The 25247-nt window shown below is 42.9% G+C and overlaps 1 protein-coding gene across 3 annotated transcripts in view; it reads left to right on the forward strand.

Annotated features, from left to right (window-relative positions):
- Nucleotides 1–2641: 2641 nt before the first annotated feature.
- LOC101128844 (zinc finger protein 107) overlaps nt 2642–25247 on the forward strand; it is a 45503-nt gene continuing 22897 nt past the window's right edge. For 2 of the 3 annotated variants that reach the window (XM_055346940.1, XM_055346941.1), the window contains exons 1-2: nt 5620–5761; nt 15738–15897. Coding sequence is in view for 1 of the 3 variants with exons in the window: in XM_019030796.3 (XP_018886341.2) it covers nt 2837–2839 (3 nt within the window). In the remaining 2 variants the exon portion in view is untranslated. Of the gene's footprint in view, nt 2840–5619; nt 5762–15737; nt 15898–25247 lie in introns of those variants that run through there. The other variant, XM_019030796.3, reaches the window with a different exon arrangement.

Raw genomic sequence — 25247 nt, forward strand, 5'->3', positions numbered from 1 at the left:
ACTGTGGAAATGACTTTACATGGTTATAAAGAAACAAATTAAAAGAAATTGATTATATCTGTTGCCTACAATAATTTATCATAATAACCATAATTATGAATAAGAGCATATACTCAGATGCATTAGAGTTTTAGAAATTTCATACAATTTTGACATAAATATTAATAACATATTTATTAAAATATAAGTCGAAGGAGGTCAAATATATAGATATAGTTTTAAGACAGAATCTCGCTCAGTCACCCAGGCTAGAGAGTAATGTCACAATCTCAGCTCACTGGAACCTCTGCCTCCTGAATTCAAGCGATTCTCCTGCCTCAGCCTCCTGAGTTGCTGGGATTACAGGCACCCACCACCACGTCTGGCTTAATTTTTGTATTTTTAGTAGAGACAGGGTTTTGCCATGTTGGCAAGGCTGGTCTTGAATTCCTGACCTCAGGTGATCCATCTGCCTCGGCCTCCCAAAGTCCTGGGATTACAGGCATAAGCTACCACGCCTGGCAAACATTATTTTTATTTTGATAATGCTTCCATGTAAGTTAACTTTTTTTTTTTTTTTCAGTCGAAGTTTTGCTCTTGTTGCCCAGGCTGGAGTGCAATGGAGCGATCTTGGCTCACTGCAACCTCTGCCTCCCAGGTTCAAGCCATTCTCCAGCCTCAGCCTCCTGAGTAGCTCAGATTACAGGCGCTCACCACCATGCCCAGCTAATTTTTGTATTTTTAGTAGAGACAGGGTTTCATCATGTTGGCCAGGATGGTCTCCATCTCTTGACCTGGTGATCTGCCCTCCTCCCCCTGCCTGTTTATCACTCTTTTGCATGCTGCATTGACACTCTATAGCATCCAAAAGTTTGGGGTGTAAAAAAAAGACACTTTTAAGGCAAAATTTGATGTTGGGAAGCCTGTCAAATATGTCATAGGGTTTAAACACTTCACTAAAATAGGACCACAGATCACCATAAAATAATAGTCATTTATTTATCCAAAGTGATAATTAAAAGATTTTAAAAACAAAATCATTTACTGTTTGATACAGGAGATTCAGTTTTCCAGTCAAAAAACCTGAGAAAGACAGCATGAGAAAAATTCTATCTCTTTTTTACTTTCTTTATTTTAAAATTTATTCAAAAGGTGGACAAAAATATTTTACTATGTCATATTGATATGTAAAATTTTTGTTCAAAAGAAAATGAACTTTTACTTTTGTATTACTGTATTATTAATACTAAAGCTAATTTTAATAAAACCTTATAAATAAATCCATCAAATGTGTCATTTTTGGCTACTGTAGATTTTCATAAATATGTTATAGTCTATTATAATAAATTTTTCAACTTTTTATATTATATTTTTGGTTTTTTCTTTTTTCAATTTGAAACAATCATTAAGTAATTTCAAACTAGATAAAATGTTTCTAACTTTCTTCATTAAAAGCATATTTTGCTTTTGTTTATACATTCTCTATGCAGAATTGTTTTTCATACATCTAGTAGTTTTAATTATATACATATTAATTACATTAATTCTTAACAACCTTAGGTTATTTTATTCCTGCTGTCCTCTGCTCTTTTTATGGCCACGGTCTGTTCCACCTCAGAACTGAAGAGAGATGTTGGTAGGGAGAGGCTCTTCCCTCACCTCTGGCAGAAAAGGAATGTTCAGTCCCTTCAAACCCCTGTTGTCAAAGCTGCACTTTAATGTGACAGCTATTGGCCATGTATGGCTACTGGGTGTCCGGAATGTGGCTGGTCTGAACTGCGATGTGCTAGAAAGGTAAAATACAGAGTTAAAGATTTAGTTCCAAAAATATACACACTTCATTAATAATTACATATTGCTCAGATATTAATATAATATTTTTGATATAGTGGGTTAATTAAATGGTTAGAATGAATTCCACCTGTTTCTTCTTCCTTCCATTTTTTTTTGTTTTTTTGAGACGGAGTCTCACTCCGTCGTCCAGGCTGGAGTGCAGTGGCACTATCTCGGCTCACTGCAAGCTCCGCCTCCCGAGTTCACGCCGTTCTCCTGCCTCAGCCTCCCGAGTAGCTGGGACTACAGGCGCCCGCCACCGCGCCGGGCTAATTTTTTGTATTTTTAGTAGAGACGGGGTTTCACCATGTTAGCCAGGATGGTCTCGATCTCCTGACCTCGTGATCCGCCCACCACGGCCTCCCAAAGTGCTGGGATTACAGGCGTGAGCCACCGCGCCCGGCCTTCTTCTTCCTTCTTGAAGTTTGACTGCTAGAAAATTTAGAATACACATGTGGCTCACGTTTTATTTCAGAGGATTGCCTCCTTTTTAAACTCTCAATCGGCCTGCTCAAAGGACCAGAATTCAGAAAGGGCATAAAATCTGGAATTTTAAAATAATTGTTATATTATTTTCATGTGTGAATAGCCACATAATATATTATTTATAAATGCATATGACTTTATATACAGGTTAAATGCAAATGCCTTCTGGGGTGGACCTGGCTCAACTCAGGGAGGAGCCCTGCCTGAAAAGGCTGCAGCTTAGGTTTCCCTTTATCTTCTTCCAGCCCAGCATCTGAGCACAGCTTCTGTCACTCAGGGCCTGAGGGAGCAGGGCAGCAAACGTTATCCAATCAGGACCGCTGGGCTGGGAACCGTCCAATCAGGCACGCAGCTGGAGCGGACAGGACGGCTTCCGGGATTTGGCGGGGCCTTTGTCTCTGGCTGCAGCCGGAGCTCCTGCTCTCCTCTTCACTGCTCTGTGTCCTCTGCTGCTAGAGGCCCAGCCTCTGTGTCCCTGTGACCTGCAGATATTGGGAGATGCACAGCTAAGACGCCGGGACCCCGTGGAAGCCTAGAAATGGTGAGAGTGCTGGGTCCGACATCCCGAGAGAGGGGGAGGGGCTGGTTGGAACCGATCGGAAGTGGCTGTGGCTGGACTCGGGCCTCCAAAGTCCGCGGCACCAAGTTCTCCTTGGCGCAGCTCGGCCCTCAGTCCCCCGCGGCCCCGAGTTCTCCTTGGCGCAGCTCGGTCCTCAGTCCCCTTCAGCCGTAAGATGGCGGCTGGGCTGACAGCCGGGACCCTGGGCGTCCTGTCTCCTCCCTGAGCAGTGACTGTGCCCTGGCCTGGAGCCCACTCCGGGCGGCTTTGCACCCGTAGCGCGGCATCTCTCCCCGATTGTGCAGGGATGCCGGGAGGGTCATCAGGGGAGAATCCTGACTCGGGATGCGGGGTTCATGAATGGGAAAAGCTTTAGTCTGTGGGGTTCCTAGTCCATCTTTTTTCTCTTAAAAATCTATGGAAGTCACCACAAAAATATTAAAGAATTTAATCAAAGAGTAATTGAAGAATTATAGAGCACCCAGCTGTGGTTTGTAGTTTATTTTCCATGGGAGGGGCTTGAAGAAAAGACTTTTATAAGGTGCATGATAAAGGAAAGCAAACTCAATAATTGGTTAGGTAGAGTTACGTAGTTTCTTAGTTTTAGATGAAGGTGGAAATTTTCTGGTCACGTAATCAGAGCTTAATTGGCAGTTCATGGTTGATTAAGTCTAAATTTTGTTTTCCCCAATGTAGTAATTTACAAAAGAAAGCATTTGAGTTAGATTTTTTAAAAAGTAAAAACCCTGGGACTAGAGCCACCTCAGTCTAATTGCCTGCCATTTAGTTATTTTCACACTCCACAGGGGACAGATTTTCCCCTGCAACTTTCACGTGTCTCAAGCAGGGTCTCAAGACTACTCCCTATTCCCCATTCTTTTAGCCTAACTGACTTTCAGTAAAATGCTAAATTTCCAGTTTCCTTTGACATTCCCAAATGCCAACTTCCCCTCCCTAATTCACATTATCAACTATTTGTCCTTTAGTGTACATTTTAGATACTGTATTTTAATTAATCATTGTTGACAAATTATTGGGTGGCACTTTAAACAAATTGTTTGCTGTTTGAAAATATTTTCAATGAGAAGAAAACAAAAAATAATCTCCTGACACTGTATTGTAAAAAAAAGTCTGTGCCTATTTTCCTTTTATCTTCCCTAGGCGCAGAGATCTTATCAGAATGTTTTTGGGTCAAGGTTTCCCTTTGGAAACTTTACAGGGTGATGTGTCCTCAGCCACCTTTCGGTTTTCTGCTGGTCCTGGGTTTCAGTACTGTCTGGGGATAAATCAAGATATCAACTGTGGCTGTGTATGCTAGAATCTCTAGTAAATTTCAGCTCCTGGCCTGGAATGGAACTCTGGGTATCTGGGAATGGGAGACATAGGACAATCTGAGGTTGGAGTGTAGCCTCTTAAGGGAGCAGGTGGATGCCCTGGGGCTGAGAGGAATCTCCTGGTATACCCTTCCTTTGGAAAGCTAACCCTTTGAGGCATTAAGATTGTGTTCACTCAACCCGACTTCCATTTCTCAGAGGTACATTGCTGGTCAGCCAATCAGATGCTGGTATTGAGAGGAAAACTCAGAAATAATTTCTGCCCTCTGGATTCTCTAAGATTTGTGAAAGAAAAAATAGTATTCCAGAAGACAAAAAAAAAAAAAAAATCAAACTTGACCCCAGTGAGATGGTACAACAACTTGCAAAATGAAATGCACTTGGAGTAGTCACTGAGGCATAGGGCAGTGTCTACAGAGAGGGTGGTCATTGAGCACTTAAGTGAGCAGGATGGGGTAGGAGAATCTAGTGTTTGGGTGGCCTGACTTGACACATGAGTCAGACACATCTGTTTTCTTTTTTTTTTTATTATTATACTTTAAGTTTTAGGGTACATGTGCATAACGTGCAGGTTTGTTACATATGTACACATGTGCCATGTTGGTGTGCTGCACCCAGTAACTCGTCATTTAGCATTAGGTATATCTCCTAATGCTATCCCTCCCTCCTCCCCCAACCCCACAACAGGCCCCAGTGTGTGATGTTCCCCTTCCTGTGTCCATGTGTTCTCATTGTTCAGTTCCCACCTATAAGTGAGAACATGCGGTGTTTGGTTTTTTGTCCTTGCTGAGAATAATGGTTTCCAGCTTTATCCATGTCCCTGCAAAGGACATGAACTCATCAGACACATCTGTTTTCTAATCAGCCCCACCACTCCCTGGGTTTGTCACCTTGAAAAGATTTGTTCACTTATTGTGATTTCAGTTTTATAACTGTAACTTGCATTTTATTAGTATGATTTAAAAGTTAAGAAAATATTTACAGAGCATAAAAGAGGTGAGTTTCAGAGAAAAATAATATCTAATCATATATTCCATTTATTAAGAATTCTCATTTACCTTTTTCTTTCCCAGACTTAGTTTAGGAATTTACTCAGGTGTGTTTTTTATGGCTGGGTGATGTCCAACGGTATTCCAAGGCTTAGTTTTTAGAGTGCTAGCAGGGAAACAAAAAGGAAAAAAACCTCTCTTCCATTTTGGCTGTAGAAAATGAATACATTTTTACAAGAAAATGTGGTAGATAATTGATGAATTACATAGATTTATGAAAGCATCAGTTCCTCTTTTTGCAGGGCACTTTTGTTACAGTGAATACCTCTGTTCTATATCCTATCATCTTGATTTGTGAGGATACCTCTGTTCTATATCCTATCATCTTGATTTGTGAGGAGAACGCTAATTTTTTTTTTTTTTTTTTTTTTTTTTTAAGATGGAGTCTCACTCTGTTGCCCAGGCTGAAGGGCAGTGGTGCGATCTCAGCTCACTGAAACCTCCGCCTTCCGGGCTCAAGCAATTCTCCTGCCTCAGCCTCCCAAGTAGCTGGGATTATAGGCATGCACCACCATGCCCAGGTAATTTTTGTAGTTTTATTAGACACGGGGTTTCACCATGTTGGGCAGGCTGGCCTTGAACTCCTGACCTCAAGTGATCTGCCCACCTTGGTCTCCCAAGGGATTACAGGCATGAGCCACTGCACCCAGCTGGTTAATGCTAAATTTTGTGAGATGAAAGTTGGTACCTCCTAGAAGTATGACTTCTTGATTACTAATCCCATATGACTAATTGATTACTACCTAATTTTTAATGAAAATAATAGAATAATACATTTATCGTCTGAAAGAAATAAATACTTTGCATTTCTTACTGAGGTATGAAATGTAAGCACCTTAAAATTTCCTTCCCTTGGTTGGGTGCAGTGGCTCACGCCTGTAATCCCAGCACTTTTGGGAGGCTGAGGCAGGCGGATCACCTGAGGTCAAGAGTTCAAGACCAGCCTGGCCAACATGGTGAAGCCCGGTCTCTACTGAAAAATTAGCCAGGTGTGGGTGACAGGCACCTGTAGTCTTAGCTACTTGGTAGGCTGAGGCAGGAGAATCGCTTGAATCTGGGAGGCAGAGGTTGCAGTGAGCCAAGAGTGTACCACTGCACTCCAGGCTGGGCAACAGAGCGAGACTCTGTCTCAAAAAAAAAAGAAAAAAAATTCCTTCCCATATATAAATACTGTGCATAATTTTGCCGAATTTTTAAAGCAGTTTCAAAACCCAAGTGAATAACCTTGACATGGAAATTAAAGCTTGTGCCCAGTGATTCCAAGCTAAGGCTAATATTGAGCCTGCAAAGGGAAGGGAGGTTATTAAAGGCCCAGTTAGTTCTTTCTTGGAAGCCTCCCCTGCTCACCCCAGCCATGGAAGAAGGCTTTATTCTGAGAGAAGCTACAGAGCCCTGGACGTCGGGGGACCCACAGGCAGATGCAGTTAATGTTAAGATGGAAGGGGAATGAGAGAGTCTTACTAAAGATGAAGTTGTTATCGTTTTGAGGCAGTATTTTACTTTTTGTGAAAACAGAATGAGGTTTCTGTAAAAAAAATTCTGAATTTTAAAGGAGTATTGCAACAGAAGGAAATACCAACTAAAAGATCTTTAAGAATTGCAAAGTTTAGGCAGACAAAGACTTTTTTTTTTAGGGAGGAGCAAAGAAGGTTAGAAAGAAGGTCACAGGGGAATGGCAAATGGAGGGTGAAAAAAATCAAATACTAGATTAGAACACTTTTATCCTGAACTCATCAAGTCTTTAGGAGGGACAAAAAATGGGGTTGTATGTTGGCTCAGACTGAGGGTACCTCAAAGTTCAGGAGCCTGTGGAAAGGAGATAAACTTAAGTGAAGTTTGATTAAGAAGAACTTTCTTTTGACCACTGAAGAAAAATTCAGCGAATTTTTTAATATGAAAAAGAAAATATGCAGAGTGAGTGTTTGGTTATTAAATAGTTAAGAAAAAGAGTACCATCTAAGTCATAATGGGAAGGGTGTTTCTTTTCATAAACTGTTCCTGGAGAACACAAAGGATGGGGACTTTTATTAATCACAGCTATTTACCAGGATTATCTATGTGCTTCATCTTTCCCCATCTCTTTTCTTTGTCCTATACATTTTTTCCATTTGAATTTTCCTGGGTTGTATCTTGTATAGTAAACTGGTCGACATAACCACAGTGTTTTGCAGAGTTCTGTGAGTAGCTTTATCAAATTATTGAACTTGAGGGAGTTATGGGAATTCTAAATTTTCAAACAGTAGTTTAGAAGCACAGATGGGCCCATATGGTTTTTGACTGGCATCTGCAGTGAGGACAGTGTTGTGGGACTGAGCCCTGAATCAGGGTCTGCTGACTCTGGGGTCAGAATTCAAATGTTAAACAATGTGTTAGTTTTGGAGAATTGCTTGGTGTTAAGCAAACTTTACAGATTTGGTGCCAAAAGAAAGATATCACAGAGGCCTGGCCTGGAGTGGAACTCTGGGTGTCTGGGAATGCGACGCTCTACTCTCCTGTACACAGACTGTCACACTGCCCATTGTCCTGTGATTCCAGGTCTCCTTCCATGGTGAGAGAGGACTGAAAACTTAGAGGAAAGGAGGTCTGATTATAGACCCCCTTTTCTCGCAGCTGCCATCCCAGAATTTCCACCCACTCACAAACATACCCATTATACATTGATGTGTCCACACCCCTCCCAGGACTAGGCACCGCCCTTAGGAATTTCACTACAGCATTTTTTTATTCTAGTGTTTTTTGCCAAAAACCCACCAAAGTGTCTACAAGTCTCTTGACATATTCCTATTCCCAGACACTGAATCTGCAGCAGCAGCCTGCTCTCTCCACCAACCAAGGATTCTGGACCACCTGTTCATAATCTCATCTGCCTGCATGGACGCAAATAAATCAGAGGACAGCCCCATCTGGGCCACTATCTGTAGCACAGACCATTCCTCCCACCTACATGGCATTCTCCCCCACCCATGGATTTTTTTCCTTTTAACTTTTATTTCTGTTTTGGGGTACACGTGCAGTTTGTTATATAGGTAAAATTGTGTCAGGGTGGTTTCGTGTGCAGATTATTTTATCGCTGAGATACTAAGCATAGCACCAAACAAGTATTTTTTTGATCCTTTTTGTTCTTTTTTTTTTTTTTTGAGGCAGAGTCTCGCTCTGTTGCCCAGGCGTGATCTCTGCTCACTGCAAGCTCCGCCTCCCGGGTTCAGGCCATTCTCCTGCCTCAGCCTCCCGAGTAGCTGGGACTACAGGTGCCTGCCACCAAGCCCAGCTAAATTTTTTTTTGTATTTTTTAGTAGAGATGGGGTTTCACCGTGTTAGCCAGGATGGTCTCGATCTCCTGACCTTGTGATCCACCCGCCTCGGCCTCCCAAAGTGTTGGGATTACAGGAGTGAGCCACCGCGCCCGGCTGGCGACCCTTTTTGTTCTTTCACCTTCCACCCTCAACTAGGCCTCTGTTGTTCCCCTCTTTGTGTCCATGTGTTCTTATTATTTAGCTCTTACACGTGAGAAAATATATTTGGTTTTCTATTCTGCATTAATTTTCTATGGCTAATGGTCTCCAGCTTTATCCATGTTGCTGCGAAGGACGTGCTCTTGTTCTTTTTTATGACCACATGGTATTCCATGATGTTTATGTATCGTATTTTGTTTGTATTAAATATTTTGTTTTATTTTATTTTTATTATAATTATTTTTGGAGACAGGGTCTCATCTTGTCCCACAGGCTGAAGTGCAGTGGTGTGATCTTGGCTCACTGCAGCCTCAACCTCCCTGGCTCAAGCAATCCACCTACCTAAGCCCTCCAAGTAGCTGGAACTACAGATGTGTATCATTATGCCCGGCTAATTTTTCTTTTTGTATTTTTTGTAAAGACGTGGTTCTTCCACATTGCTCAGTCTGGTTTTGAACTTTTGAGTTCCGCAAATCTGCATGCCTCAGCTTACGAAAGTGCTGTGGTTACAGGTGTGAGCCACCGTGCCGTGCCCTGCCATACCATATTTTCTTTATCCAGTCTACCATCGATAGGTATTTGGTTGATTCCATATCTTTGCTATGTGAATAGTGCTGCAGTGAACATGCATGTGCATGTGTCTCTGTGATAGAATAATTTATATTTCTTTGGGTGTAAACCCAATTATGAGGTGTCTGGGTCAAATGGTAATTCTGTTTCTAGTTCTGTGAGGAATCACCACACTGCTTTTCACAATGGTTGAACTAATTTACACTCCCACAGGCAGTGTATAAGCATTCCCTTTTCCCTTCAACCTTGCCAGCATCTGTTATTAAGAACAGCCGTTCTGACTGGTATGAGATGGTATCTCATTGTAGTTTTTCTCTGCATTTCTCTAATGATTAGTGATGAGCATTTATTTATTTATTTATTTATTTGAGATGGAGTCACACTCTGTCGCCCAGGCTGGGGTGCAGTGGCACGATCTTGGCTCACTGCAACCTCTCCCGCCTGAGTTCAAGTGATTCTTCTGCCTCAGCCTCCCGAGCAGCTGGGATTATAGGTGCCTGCCACCGTGCCTGGCTAATTTTTGTATTTTTGGTAGAGATGGGGTTTCACCATCTTGGTCAGGCTGGTCTCAAACTCCTGACCTCGTGATCCACCCGCCTTGGCCTCCCAAAGTGCTGGGATTATAGGCATGAGCCACCGCGCCTGAGAGAGCATTTTTAAAATTTACTTTTTAGCCACATGTATGTCTTCTTTTGAAAAGCATCTGTTCATGTTTTTTGCTTACTTTTTAATAAGGTTGTTTGTGTTTTTCTTACAAATTTGTTTGTTTCTGATGGATGCTGGATATTAGACCTTTGTCAGAAGCATAGTTTGCAAATATTTTATTTTATTCTGTAGTTTGTCTGTTGATAGTTTCCATTGCTGTGAAATAGCTAGTTTAATTACATCCTATTTGTCAGTTTTAGCTTTTGTTGCAATTGCTTTTGGCATCTTCATCATGAAATCTCTGTCAGTTTCTATGTTAGAATGGTATTTCCTAGGTTAGTCTTCCAGGGTATTTTATAATTTTAAGTTTTACATTTAAACCTGTAACTCATGTTGAGTGATTTTTATATATGGTGTAGGAAAGGTATCCACTTTCAATGTTCTACATAGTGTTAGCTAGTTATTCTAGCATCGTTTATTAAATACGGAATTCTTCCCGCATTTCTCATGTCAGCTTTGTGAGAAGACCAAATGGCTGTAGGTGTGTGGCATTATTTCTGGGCTCTATTGTGTTGCACTGGTCTATTGGTCTGTTTTTTGTTGTTGTTGTTGTTGTTTTATTTTTATTTATTTATTTTATACCACTACCATGCTTCTTTGGTTACTGTAGCCCTGAAGTATAGTTTGAATTCAGGTAATGCAATGCCTCCAGCTTTGTTCTTTTTGCTTGGAATTGCCTTGGCTATTTGAGCTCTTTGTTGTTCCATATGAATTTTAAAATAGGTGTTTTTTTTTTTAAGTTCTGCTAAGAATGTTTTTGGGAGTTTGATGGGAATAATATTAGATCTGTACATTTCTTTGGGCAGTATGGCCATTTTAATAATTTTGATCTTTTCTATCCAAGAGCATAAAATGATTTTCCATTTATTTGTGTCATATCTAACTTCTTTAAGCAGTGTTTTGTAATTGTTGTTGTAGAGATCTTTCACTTTCCTGGTTAGCTGTATTCCTAAATATTCTTTTTGTAGCAATTGTGAATGAGATTGTGTTTTTGATTTGGTTTTCATCTTGGATGTTGTTGATGTAGAGGGATGCTACTGATTTTTGTGCATTTATTTTGTATTCTGAAATTTTGCTTCAGTTATTTTTCAGTTTAAAGAGCTTTTCTGTGAGGACTATAGGCTTTTCTAGATATGTTTTCTGCAAACAGGGATAGTTTGACTTGTTTGCTTACTATTTGGATGCCTTTTATTTTTGTCGCTTGCCTGATTGCTCTAGTGAGGACTACCAATTCTATGTTGAATAGGAGTGGTGAGAGAAAGCATCCTTGTCTTGTGCCAGTTTTCATGGAGAAATGCTTCTAGCTTTGTCCATTCCATATGTTGGTTGTGGGTTCCTCATAGATAACTCATTATTTTGAAGTATGTAGCTTCAGTGCCTACTTTGTTGAGGGCCTTTAATTATTTTAATGCGAAGGATGTTGAATTTTATTGAAAGCTTCTTCTGCATCTATTGCGATAATCTTGTGGTTTTTGTCTGTATTTCTGTTTATGTGATGAATCACATTTATTGATTTGTGTATGTTGAACCAACCTTATATGCCAGGGATAAAGTCTACTTGATCATAGTGGATTAGCTTTTATGATGTGCTGCTGGATTCAATTTGCCGGTATTTTGCTGATGATTTTTGCATAAATGGTCATCAAGGATATTGACCTGAAGTTTTCTTTTTTTGTTATATCTCTGTCAGGTTTTGGTATCATATGATACTGTTCTTATATAATGAGTTGGGAAGAGTGCTTTCTCAATTTTTTGGAATAGTTTTAGAAGAAATGGTACCAGCTCTTCTTTGTACATCTGGTAAAATTCAGCTGTAAATCTCTCTGGTCCTGAGACTTTTTTGGTTGCTTGGCTATTTATTAGTAATTTAGTTTTGGAGCTTGTTATTGGTCTATTCAGGGATTCAGTTTCTTTTTCTGCTCAGTCTTGGGAGGATGTATTTGTTCAGGAATTTATCCATTTCTTTTAGATTTTCTAGTTTGTGTGCATAGAGGTGTTCATAGCAGACTTCAACAGTTATTTGTGTTTTTGTGGGGTCAGTGGTAATGCTTCTTTTGTCATTTCTAATTGTGTTTATTTGGATCTTGTCTTTGTCATGAATCTAACTAGTGGTTTATTTATTAATTTTTTCAAAGATTTAACTCCTAGGTTTCTTGATCTTTTGTATAGTTTTTCATGTCTATATTTCCTTTGGTACAGATGTGATTTTGGTTATTTCTTGCCTTCTGCTAGTTTAGAAGTTGGTTTCCTCTTGCTGCTCTCATGCTTTTATTTATAATGCTAGTTTGTTAAATTGAGATCTTTTTAACTTTTTAATGTGAACATTTGGTGCTATAAATTTCCCTCTTTACACTGTGTCAGCTGTGTTGCAGTACTTTGTTCTCATTTGTTCCAAAGAATTTCTTGATTTCTCCCTTAATTTTATTATTTACCAAAAAGTCATTCAGGTGCAGGTGTTTGTTTGTTTTGTGAGACAGAGTCTCACTCTGTCACCCAGTCTGGAGTGCAGTGGCACAATCTCAGCTCACCGCAACCTCTGCCTCCCGGGCTCAAGTGATTCTGTGCCTCAGCCTCCCGAGTAGCTGGGATTACAGGCATGCACCACCACGCCCGGCTAGTTTTTGTATATTTAATAGAGGCAGGGTTTCACCATGTTGGTCAGGCTGGTCTCAAACTCCTGACCTCAAGTGATCTGCCTGCCTCTTCCTCCCAAAGTGCTGGGACTACAGGCATGAGCCACCATGCCCAGCCCAGGTTTTTTAATTTGTATGTAATTGTATGGTTTCAAGTGGTTTTCTTTGTATTCAATTATATTTTTATCAGGCTGTGATCTAAGTTTGTGGTTGGTATAATTTTGGGATGTTTGAATTTGCTGAGAATTGTTTTATTTCTGATTGTGGTCAGTTTTACAGTATGTGCCATATGGTGATGAGAAAAATGTATATTATGTAGTTTGTAGATGAAGAGTTCTGTAGCTGTCTATTAGGACTATTTGGTCAAGTGTTACATTTAGGTCCTGATATCTTTGTTAATTTTTTGCCTCAGTGATTTATTAGTGTCTGTGGGGTGTTGTAGTCTCCCACTATTATTGTGTCAGAATCTAAGTCTCTTTATAAATCTGTAAGAAATTGCTTTATTCATGTGCACCTGTGAAAGCAAATTAAATCTTGGGACTCCAAACTCATTAAGCCAAAGAGAGAAGTTAATCTGAGAACTGGGTCACACAAACCTGCCTTTCCCTTTTGGTTCCTAAATAAGATGGTTAAAAGATGAAAAGCTGCATACCTCCCCCCATATGTGTCCACAGTAAAATTCCTGGTGAGCTGCAGATCTCTACCCCAAGGTGTTTCTGTTAAAATTTTATCATAGAAATGTAAATTGATAGTTTATAGGTTCAGTCACTCCCCTTTCCATCAGACACAGATGCCTATCTGTTCCTCTGCCCCATTTTGTCTATGTTATCTTATGTAAAAATTCAGGTTCCCTGCATTTTTCTTCTGCCCTATTTGTCTGTGTCATCTTATGTTAAAAAAAATGCAGATTCACTGAGCCAGACAAAGGCATGAATGACTGTATTTTTCTATCCTCTTCTTACATGAAAATTGTATACTTACCAACATCCCACCCTTTTCCTTTTAAATATGAAGTCCTCAAAATGATCTTGGAAGAAAGACATAGACTTGTCTCCAGGGCACACATCCTTAACTTTGGCAAAAAACCTCCTAAAATGATTGAGATTTGTCTTGTCATTTTTCTTGATTAACATACCCATGGATTTTTTTTTTTTTTGAGATGGAGTTTCACTCTTGTTGCCCAGGCTGGAGTGCAGTGGCATGATTTTGGCTCGCTGCAACCTCTGTCTCCCAGGTTCAAGCCATTCACCTGCCTCAGCTTCCCAAGTAGCTGGGATTACAGGCATGCATCACCATGCCTGGCAAATTTTTGTATTTTTAGTAGAGACGGGGTTTTGCCATGTTGGTCAGGCTGGTCTTCAACTCATGACCTTAGGTGATCCACCCGCCTTGGCCTCTCAAAGTGCTGGGATTACAGGCATGAGCCACCGCACCTCGCCGGATTTTTTTTTTATAACACCTTTCTCTCTTCTATTTTTTTTTCTGATAACATTCTTTCAGTTGCACACAGTGTGCAAAATTAAGATGTCCAAGAGTTCGGCTAGGCGTGGTGGCTCACGCCTGTAATCCCAGCACTTTGGGAGGCCGAGGCGGGCGGATCATGAGATCAGGAGATCGAGACCATCCTGGCTCACACGGTGAAACCCCGTCTCTACTAAAAATACAAAAAATTAGACGGGCGTGGTAGTGGGTGCCTATAGACCCAGCTACTTGGGAGGCTGAGGCAGGAGAATGGTGTGAACCCGCGAGGCGGGGCTTGCAGTGAGCCAAGATCAAGCCACTGCACTCCAGCCTGGGCGACAGAGCGAGACTCTGTCTCAAAAAAAAAAAAAAAAAGATGTCCAGGAGTTCAAAAACATGTCCAGAGACCTGTCTGTTGTAGGAGAAAATAAAAATTAGAAATAAGAGGCTTTATTCTCCTATGTGAAAAATAAGGGAGGATATTTTGCTAATCTCTTTTTTCTTAAAGGATTTAAATTGTACGTAAATTTTTGTCTTTGTTGTTTTGAACGATACATAAATTATATTAATAGCTAAATAAATTTTTGGTCATTGTTCTTGATTTGGGATTGTCTTTATCTGAGACCTCAGGTTTATTGCTTTGTTTTTGCTTTGGCAAATTTTTAAAAATTTTTTAATCTTTTAAAGTAGACACAGATTTGTTTAAATCAAAACTCATTTTAAGAGCACACAAAAGTTGAGCACAAAGATAGTATTAAATTTAGCAGTACAGAATAATGAGGACTAAAAAATGCTGAGTAAATTCCTTTGACAGAAAACAGACTATCCAACGTAATTATCTAATATTTGCAGGCTAAAATACTTCCATTGCAAAAGCGAGGTTCAGTGTATGAACTGAACAGTGGAGTATGTAGTTGTTCTTTGGTTTCTATTTATTACTTCAGAACAATTAGCATAGTTAGGTGTAGCATTTGTAGACAAACTGCATTCATATCAATTGAACAGTATTTTCTACACTAGTATAAATATAAGGCCACAATATTTACTTTGAATGAATCCCTTAGTCATTTTAATATTGTTATTCATACTTTCAAAACATAAAGTGTTTTAATTGAATTATGGTTACAGACAATATTTTAAAATCCTACGTACATTATGACTAGTACACTAAAATTATTTATACTTAGGAATTTTATCCAATGTGAAAGAAAATTTACTGCCAAATTATTATAGTAGATATTAGTATGATATGCTTACTAGTTTATTCAATAGAGATAATATTAGGGAAGCATGATTTTAGTGTCTTTTATTTCACTAAATTGGAATGCTGCTATTACAAGACAAATAAGGGTGATGTGGCCACTCAAAAACCATAATAGCTCTTCACTTAGCCATGATGCAAGCTCAAATATATTCCACTATATTAACAAAGTCATATTCCAATTGTTCATCAAAATGTTTTGGTGGAAATTGTCAGGCATATTCCGGTATAGATCTCCCATTCAATGGCTAGAAGATAAGAGAGCAGCAGAGATGAAAGAGGAACCTTACTTTGTGTTATGGTGTAGTCTGGATTGAAGAGACGACCCAAGCAGGCTTTGTGTGAGCAGTGAGGCTATTTATTCACTTGGGTGCGAGCTCACACAAAGCCTGCTTGGGTTTTCTCTTCAATCCAGACTGCGCCATAACACACATTTGATGCTGAAATCCGGGATAGGGGAACTCCTTTGGGAGTCGTGTCCCCTAGCCCCTTCCCCCGACTTCTTGAAGAGACCCACCCGTGACCTCGGTACCTCGGACCAGCTCTGTAAAAGCCCCGCCTCTGCCTTCGGATAGGTAAGAGACCTCCATCCTTTCTCAAACTTTCCTTTTCTTAGAGAGGAGAGGACACTCACTGTCCGTGTTTCCTAAATCTAACATTGGTCATGGATTATCTCTGGGAAGACAGGCTTCCCTAGGTGACTGGTCAACCACAGGGACATGTGCCTTGGCCACTCATCCACTGCACAACCCAGATGGGGACACCTGCTGAAGGTCCTTGTGGTTGCTCTCCTCCTTGTTTCTCTCTCTCTGTCTCTCTGTTTCTTCAGTCCTCCGCTGTTCATTATGGGCACCCTTCCACCCTCCATTCCTCCTTCTTGTCCTTTGGCCTGTGTCCTTAGGAATCTAAAACCCCTCCGTCTTTCACCTGATTTGGAACCTAAACATCTCATTTTCTTCTGTAATATGGCCTGGCCCCAATATAAATTAGACAGTGGCTCTCAGTGGCCAGAAAATGGCACTTTCAATTTCTCTATTTTGTGGGACTTAGACAACTTTTGTCACAAAATGGGCAAATGGTTTGAGGTTCCATACATCCAGGCATGTTTTACACTTCGGTCCCTCCCCAGCCCTTGTTCCCAATGCAATTTGTCTCAAATTCTCCTTCTGTCCCTCCCATCTGCTCCCCTACCACCCTCTGGCGACAGCGAGTCCTTCTTGTCCACAGACCCTTCCGATATTTCTCCTCCCTGCCCGTCCGACTCCGGTCCCAACCCTTCTCCAGACCCCAGTCCCCCTTCTACCCATACCATGCCTCCCTATATCCCTTCTGTCCCTACTCTGCCCCATACCCGAACTGGCTGACAATTTGGTCCCACTTCTAATCCCCCTCCTCCCACCCCACTATTTCCCCTTTGAGAGGTGGCTGGAGCTGAAGGGATAGTCCGAGTTCATGTTTCTTTCTCCCTGTCTGACCTGTCTCAGGTCAGCCAGTGTTTAGGTTCTTTTCCATAAGACTCCACTAAATATATCCAGGAATTTCAATATTTAACTCAGTCTTATAACCTCACCTGGAGTGACTTAAATGTCATCCTCACTTCTACACTCACTCCTGAAGAATGGGAGGGTGTTTGGGCCCTAGCTCAGTCCTATGCAGGTGACCACTGGCGCCTTGAGCCAGGTCTCCAGGAAGGTGCCAGGGAGGTCCCCCGTGAGGACCCCCAGTGGAACTATCAAACAGGATCTCCTGGTATGGCCGGGCGAGATTATATGATCACTTGCTTAGTAGAGGGACTCCAAAAAGCTGCGTATAAGGCTGTCAATTATGATAAGTTAAAAGAAATCACTCAGGGCAAGGACGAAAATCCAGCCCAGTTTATGGCCCATCTGGCCATAAATCCAGCTTTAGACCCTGAAGGGCCAGGGACCAGAAGGCCGACTCATGCATTTTATTACCCAGTCAGCTCCCGACATTAGAAAAAAACTTCAAAAATTAGAGTCTGGCCCTCAAACCCCACAACAGGATTTAATTAACCTTGCCTTTAAGGTGTTCAGTAACAGGGAGGAGGCTACCTGGTGGCAGCGTGTTTCTGAATTACAGATGCTTGCCTCAGCCGTAAGACGAACCCCAGCCACACCAATGGCCTGTAGGGATTTCAAGGCGTCCAGACCGCAGCGCCCAGCAGCCCCTCCAGGGCCATGCTTCAAGTGCCATAAAAATAGTCACTGGGCCAAGGAATGCCTGCAGCCTGGGGTTCCTTCTAAGCCATGCCCTGTTTGTGCAGGCCCTCGCTGGAAGTCAGACTGTCCAACTCAAGCTGCCATCCCTAGAGCTCCTGGAGCTTAACCCCACAGCCCCCTGGCTGACTCCTTCTCTGATCTCCTCAGCTTGGTGGCTGAGGAATGACACTGCCCGAACACCTCGGAGGCCCCATGGACCATCATGGACCTCGGGTAACTCTTAAGGTGGAGGGTAAGTCCATCCCCCTTTTGATCGATATGGGGGCCACCCACTCCACCCTGCCCTCCTTTCAGGGATCTGTCTCCCTAGCCTCCATGACTGTTGTGGGAATTGACGGCAAAGCCTCCAGACCTCTCCAGACTCCACTCGTGTGTCAACTAGATCAGCACTCCTTTTTGCACTCCTTTTAGTCATCCCCACTTGTCCAGTCCCTCTCCTCGGCCGAGGCATCCTAACAAAACTGTCTGCCTCCCTCACTATTCTAGGCTACAGCCACACCTCCTTGCCACCCTTCTCCCCAACCCTTCGCCATCCCCACAAGCTCCTCTAACGTCTCCCTTCCTCAACCCCAGGGTCTGGGATATCATCTCTCCCTCCCTTGCTACAGATCACTCCCCCCTCATCATCCCTTTAAGGCCAAACCATCCTTACCCTGCCCAATGCCAGTATCCTATCCCTATGCCACCCCTAAAAGGCCTAAAGCCTTTTTACCCACTTTTTACAACATGGCCTCTTAGTACCCATTAACTCTCCCATCCTTCCCTTTCAAAAACCAGACAAGTCCTACAGATTAGTTCAAGACCTTCGTCTCATCAATCAGATTGTACTTTTCATCCATTCTATAGTGCCAAACCCATATACTCTCTTGTCCAGAATACCTCCCACCACTACCTATTATTCTGTTCTCAGCCTAAAAGATGCCTTCTACACCATTCCCCTACATCCCTCCTCTCAACCTCTTTTTGCCTTCACCTGGACTGACGCTGACACCCATCAGTCCCAACAACTAACTTGGACCATTCTTCCCAGGGCTTCTGGAATAGCCCTCATTATTTTAGCCAAGCCCTTGCCTGCGACCTACTCTCTTTTCAGCCTTCCTTTTCCTACCTCATCCAGTATGTCGATGATCTTCTCTGCAGTCCCTCCTAGGAATCCTCCCAACAGAATATCCTCCTACTCCTTCAGCATTTAGACTCTAAAGGGTACCGAATGTCCCCTTCTAAAGCTCAAATTTCTTCCCCTTCTGTTATTTATCTCAGCATAATTCTCCATCAGCACACCCGCACTCCCCCCACTGACCGTATTCACCTAATCTCCTAGACCCCAGTCCCTTCAAAAACAGCAGCTTCTCTCCTTCCTAGGCATCATTGGGTACTTCCACCTCTAGGTACCTGGTTTTGCCCTCTTAACAAAACCCCTTTATAAGCTTACAAAAGGCAACCTAGCTGACCCCATAGACCTCAAACCTTCCCTCATTCATCCTTTCACTCCCTGAAAAAAGCTCTTGAGACAGCCTCCTCACTGGCGTTCCTCGACTCCACCCAGCCCTTCTGTCTCTACATGGCAGAGGTAAAGGGATGTGCAGTTGGGGTCCTAACACAAGGGCCAGGCCCATGACCAGTGGCCTACTTATCTAAACTTGACCTCACAGTCCTAGGCTGGCTGCCCTGTTTACATGCTGCAGCGGCCACTGCCCTAATACTCCTAGAATCCCTCAAAATCACTGGTTACACCCCAGTTACCCTCTATAGTGCTCACAACCTCCAGAGTCTCATTTCTTCCTCTCACCTCACACACCTACTCTCCTCCCATCTCCTCCAGCTTTATTCGCTCTTTATTTTAAACCCCATGCTAACCATTACTCTTGGACCCAGTTTCAACCCAGCCTCTCACTTAGCACCCAACACATGTCCTGAGCCACATGACTGCATCTCCTTAATACACATGGCATCCTCCCCCTCTCCTCACATTTCTGTTTTTCCAGTCCCAAACCCAGACCACACTTGGTTTATCGATGGTAGTTCTTCAAGGCCCAACCAATTTTCGCCAGCCAAGGCAGGTTATGCTGTTTGTTGTGTCCCACACATCTGTTATCGAGGCTGCTGCACTTCCACCCTCCACCACCTCTCAGCAAGCTGAACTAATTGCTTTAACTCACGCTGTCTCTCTCTAAGGGAATGCACGTCAATATTTATACTGATTCCAAGTATGCTTTCCACATCCTTCATCACAGTGCTGCCATCTGGGTGGAAAGAGGTTTTCTAACCACACAAGGGTCTTCCATTATCAATGCCTTTCTCATAAAGGCCCTCCTTAAGGCTGCTCTTCTGCCAGCCAAGGCTGGAGTTGTCCACTGCAGAGGATGCCAAAAACCAACAGACCCTATCACTAAAGGAAATGCCCATGCCAGTAAAACAGCAAAAGAGGTGGCAAACACCTCAGTGTCTGCAGACGTTCCAGTCTCTGCTCCAAAAGACCAGTATGTTTCTTTCTCATCTATTATCCCTACCTACTACTCTTCTTCTGAAAACCTGCTCTGCTAGTCCTTTCCAACTCACAAGGCAAGTGGTTCTTGGATCATAGAAAGTTCCTTCTTCCTGCCTCACAAGCGCAATCTATTCTCTCATCCCTCCATGACCGCTTCCATGTAGGATACAAGCCTTTGGCTCGCCTCCTAGAGCCCCTTATTTCTTTCTCATCGTGGAAGTCCGTCCTTAAAGCAATCACTTCTCAATGTTCCATCTGCCACTCCAAGGTTTTCTTAGGCCCCCTCCTTCCCCAGCACATCAGGCCTGAGGGTTTACTACTACACAAGATTGGCAAATTGACTTCACTCATATGCCTCGTGTCAAAAAATATAAGTACCTCCTAGTTTGGGTTGATACCTTCACCAGATGGGTCGAGGCCTTCCCTACTGGATCTGAAAAGGCTGCAGCAGTTTTTACCTCTCTTCTGACAGATATTATTACCTGTTTCGGCCTCCCTACTTCCATCCAATCTGACAGTGGTCCAGCCTTCATTAGCCAAATCACCCAGGCAGTTTCCCAGGCCCTTGGCATCCAGTGGAATCTCCACACCCCATACCATCCTCATTCCTCAGGAAAGGTTGAAAGAGCCAACGGCCTCTTAAAAACTCACCCTCCAACTCCGAAAGGACTGGACTGTTCTCCTACCACTTGTGCTTCTCAGGATCTGAGCCACCGCCTATGAACCTACCAGGTATAGCCCATTCGAACTCTTATATGGTAGTACTTTTCTACTGGGGCCCAACCTCATCCCAGACACCAGTCCTCCAACAGGCTAGGAATGAAATCTGTCAGGCTGCTAACCTTCTTTTACCCACCTCAGATACCCAGCCATATGAGGACACTCTGGCCAGACAGCCCATCCTGATAAAGAGCTTAACCCCCTGATCTCTACAGCCTCAGTGGACAGGACCCTTCCTGGTCGTTTATGGTACCCCAACAGCTGTCCGCTTACAAGATCCTCCTCAGTGGATTCACCCTTCCAGAGTAAAGCTGTGTCCATCTGACACTCAGCCTGACCCTTCTTCCTCCTCTTGGAAGTCGCAAGTACTCTCCCCGACCTCATTAAAACTCACCCAAATCCCTGAAGAAACTTAAATGTCCTGCTCCTGTCCACCCTGCTTCTTCACCCTCTTCCTCCACTCTATTTGCCAAGACATCTCCTGGTTTCATCCCCAAACTCCCACCTTAGATTCTCTCTTAAACTGGATAGATGATCTCATCTTTTAGGGCACTCTGTATAACTTCTTCCCAGATGAGACGCCTCTGTTTACCTTCCTACTCACTCTTTATCTATCCCTCCTGCTCCTTTGGCTACCTGGCATGGCCGCACTCCCACTTCCAGTAATGCCTAATTACCTCTACAAAACTCTCAACTTAACCCACTCTCTGTTAAACCAGTCCAATCCTTCTTTGGCAAAGGACGCTGGCTTTGCATTTCTCTATCAGCTACCACTTACGTTGCCACTCTGATTCCCACAAAAAACTGGGTAGTTACTAGCTTAACCTACCACCCTCGTAATGAAGGAAAAAGCCCCTTCTAACTCCTACATATGCGGTCATTGGCCAACTTCTCCATCAATGAAATGACTGAAAATACCCTGACAGGACGTGCAGTTCAACTTTTACGATCCTACGTGTCCAGCCTCACCCATTACACAAGTAATGAAAAGCCCATACACGGCCCTGTGACTACAAACGCTGTCGTAACTTTCCAAGCCCCTTTATGCGTCCAACACAACCTGTCATCAGGCCTACCTCTAGGTCACCTACTGTTCATCAGTGCAACTACGCCTTGCAGCTTCAAGCCCCAACTGACTATATTAACTTCCAGGTCTCCCAAACAGCTACATTCAAACAGCCTGTCCGCTTCTCAAAGCCCCCAGAGGTCATCAGCACCTCTCTGCTTAACAAACAATCCGGGTTTTGTAATGGCAGGCATACGCGCTGCATGACCATTCACCCCTGGACCTCCTGCAGCAGCACTCCCACCACTGACGAATGCCTCCTTATCCCCTCTTTTGATTACCCTTCTGAGTGGCTCCTAGTAGATACAAAATGATTTTTCCTCCAATGGGAAAATAAAACACAGGGAGACACTCAGCTTATCCCAAACATCCCTTTTCAGCCGCTCACCGGGGCCGCCTTGGCAAGTACCCTAGGGGTGTGGGAAAATGAAAACAAATTCACACACCTTTTTAACATACACAGCCAGTTCTGCCTACCCAGCCAAGGCATATTCTTCTTGTGTGGAACTTCAACCTATGTCTGCCTCCCCACTAACTGGACAAGCACCTGTACCCTAATCTTCCTAAGCCCCAAAACTGACATTGCCCCTGGAAACCAAACCTTACCAGTCCCTGTCAGAGCCCAAGTCCATCAGCATAGGGCTGTGCAGATAATACCCTTGCTTATAGGACTAGGAATTACCAATGCCACAGGAACCGGAATAGCAGGTTTGTCCCCTTCCCTGTCCTACTATCATACACTCTCAAAGGATCTCTCAGACAGCCTACAAGACATAGCAAAATCCACCCTTACTCTCCAATCCCAAATAGACTCCTTAGCAGCAGTAACTCTCCAGAACCACCGTGGCTTAGACCTCCTAACTGCCGAAAAAGGTGGGCTATGCACCTTTTTAGGGGAAGATTGTTTTTCCACCAACCAGTCTGGACTAGTACGAGATGCTGCCTCGCAGTTAAATGAAAAGGCTTCTAAAATCAGACAACGTCTTTCAGACTCTTAACACCAATCTTTGGAGCTGGGCGTTGTGGCTTCTCCCTATAGCTGGGCCCCTCATTTCCATCATTCTCCTTCTCCTATTTGGACCCTGCCTCTTCCATTTAGCCTCTCAGTTCCTATAAAATCTCATTCAAGCTATTACCAATCAATCTATGCGACAAATGCTACTCCTAACTGCCCCTCAATGTCACCCCCACCCCAAGATCTCTTTCCCAATTAGGAGTCCATGCCGCCCCAAGTCCCGCTCGAAGAATCCCTGAGAAACGTCACCCCGTCCACTTCTTTTCTTATTAAAACAAAAAGACAGGAATGTCATATCCCACAAATATGGCTGCATTATTGCCAGCAGGCCATTATTGACGGTGGGCCATTAAGAACTCTGTGACCAGCACATATGCCTCCAGACTTCCTGGAGCCAGAAAACCTGCAACAACCAAAAACCACAAAAGAAGAACAACGGGTTTCTGTTCCAACTGGTTGATCAACTTCTTGAGTCAACAAGTCCCAAAACCATGTTGTAATTTTCCACCCGCCACTTTGCCCTGTAAAGACTGCTCTCCCTCACACCTCCGGGCTGACTCCCTTTTCCGATTCAGCCCACTAACACCCAAGTGAATAAACGGCCTTGTTGCTCACACAAAGTCTGCTTGGGTCTTCAATCCAGACCACGCTGTAACACACACTTACAAAATTCTGCTGAGAATATGTCCCCCGTTATTCATAATGCTCATGTTTTTCATACTGAGGGTAGCTGTGCACTTTGGGTTTTTACAGAGAAATGTGTTTTAGGGGAAGTTTTTCTGGCTGACTTGTTCAATCATATCTAATCTGAGTTTTTTTCTTAAGATGCTTTTATTTTCTTTTTTTTTCCCTCTCAATATAATCATTTTCAGAGTGAGCTGTTTTTCTCTTGAATGCATTGGGTGTCTGTTTTGGAAGTCCTATTACTATCCCATGGTGTCTGTTAATGAGGTGGGCTGTCATAGTGAGAACTCTTGGAGCTATCTCTATATGGACTCATGCTGGAAATCCAGCAGAGTGATTTCCATGTCACCATTATAAATAAAAAACTGAGGCTTAAACACTGCACCCATTCCCATTATTGTGAAGGTGCAATTCTACCCAGGAGGCCTGCAGGCTCTCCTCCTGCAACTCAGGCTTCATTCTTTGATGTGGCATTGAAGTGCTGCTGTGGCAGTTGGGGTTATATATAGGGTGCCAGGTGTGAGCTGTGTGCTGGGGGCTCTGCCTCAGTGGCAGATGGTAGGAGTCAAGAGAGGACACAAGCTACCAGGAGACGGCAAGCAGGAGGCACCTGGCTTTAAGTTGCAAAATTACCTTTTGTCATGAAGATGTGAAAAGTGTATTTTGTCATTGATTATAACCAATTAGCATATATGGATGACCTCCCAAATTACCAGGTGAATTTATGATGAACTATATATGACATGTGCTGTAAATTTTTCTACTTGTGGACTAATTATTGTGACCGTCTTTCTGTCTTTGCAATCTCTTAAGCAGATTGACTGTGATGCATGTCACATTCTGGTTGAATTGTGTAATAAAACGGTTTTCTTTCTGTTCTATCATTGTGGAGTTACTCTGGAGCTGGAGAAAATTTTTCTTTTATTTATATTTTCCAAACACTGTCTAGAATTACCACACATGATATAAACATATAAGGTGCCAACCAAGCTTTAATCCAGAGGAGGCTTTTCCTTTCAGGCTTCCAGTCAACTCACAATTGTGCTGCAAAATGCATGCTGTCCCCTAAATATGCAGGCAGAATTGTGTCTCTGGCTATTTGGTGTTATAGTCCTCTACAGTCACCTCTAGAGAGCTAGGCCAGATTTCTACATACTTCACAGGGCAGCAGTTAACCATTTTACCTCTTTCAATGACTCTTGTATCTTTAGACCAGAAACTGCTTCAGAGATCATGGGACCCAGAAACCCAGAGTAATGTGTGCATTAAGTAGACATGAGAATCTCCATATTTTTTCCCTTCCTCCTCTTTCTTTTTTTTTGACATGGGTTCTCACTCTGTTGCCCAGGCTGGAGTGCAGTGGCATGATCTCGGCTCACTGCAACCTCCACCTTCTGGGTTCAAATGATTCTTCTGCCTCAGCCTCCTGAGTAGCTGGGATTACAAGCGTGCACCAAGACATACAGCTAATTTTTGTATGTTTAGTGGAAGGGGGGGTTTCACCATGTTGGCCAGGCTGGTCTCAAACTCATGACCTCAGGTGATCTGCCTGCCTCGGCCTCCCAAAGTGCTGGTGTTACAGGTATGAGCCACCACACCCAACCCCTTCTTCCTCTTCTTAAAATACCCACAAATGTGCGGATGACACCTACTGCTACTGCACCCATCCAGGAACTAGATTTGCAGCTCCAAATTCTGAATCAGGGTCTTAA

Source organism: Gorilla gorilla, chromosome 6 (assembly GCF_029281585.2).
Source record: "Gorilla gorilla gorilla isolate KB3781 chromosome 6, NHGRI_mGorGor1-v2.1_pri, whole genome shotgun sequence".
NCBI lineage: Eukaryota > Metazoa > Chordata > Mammalia > Primates > Hominidae > Gorilla > Gorilla gorilla.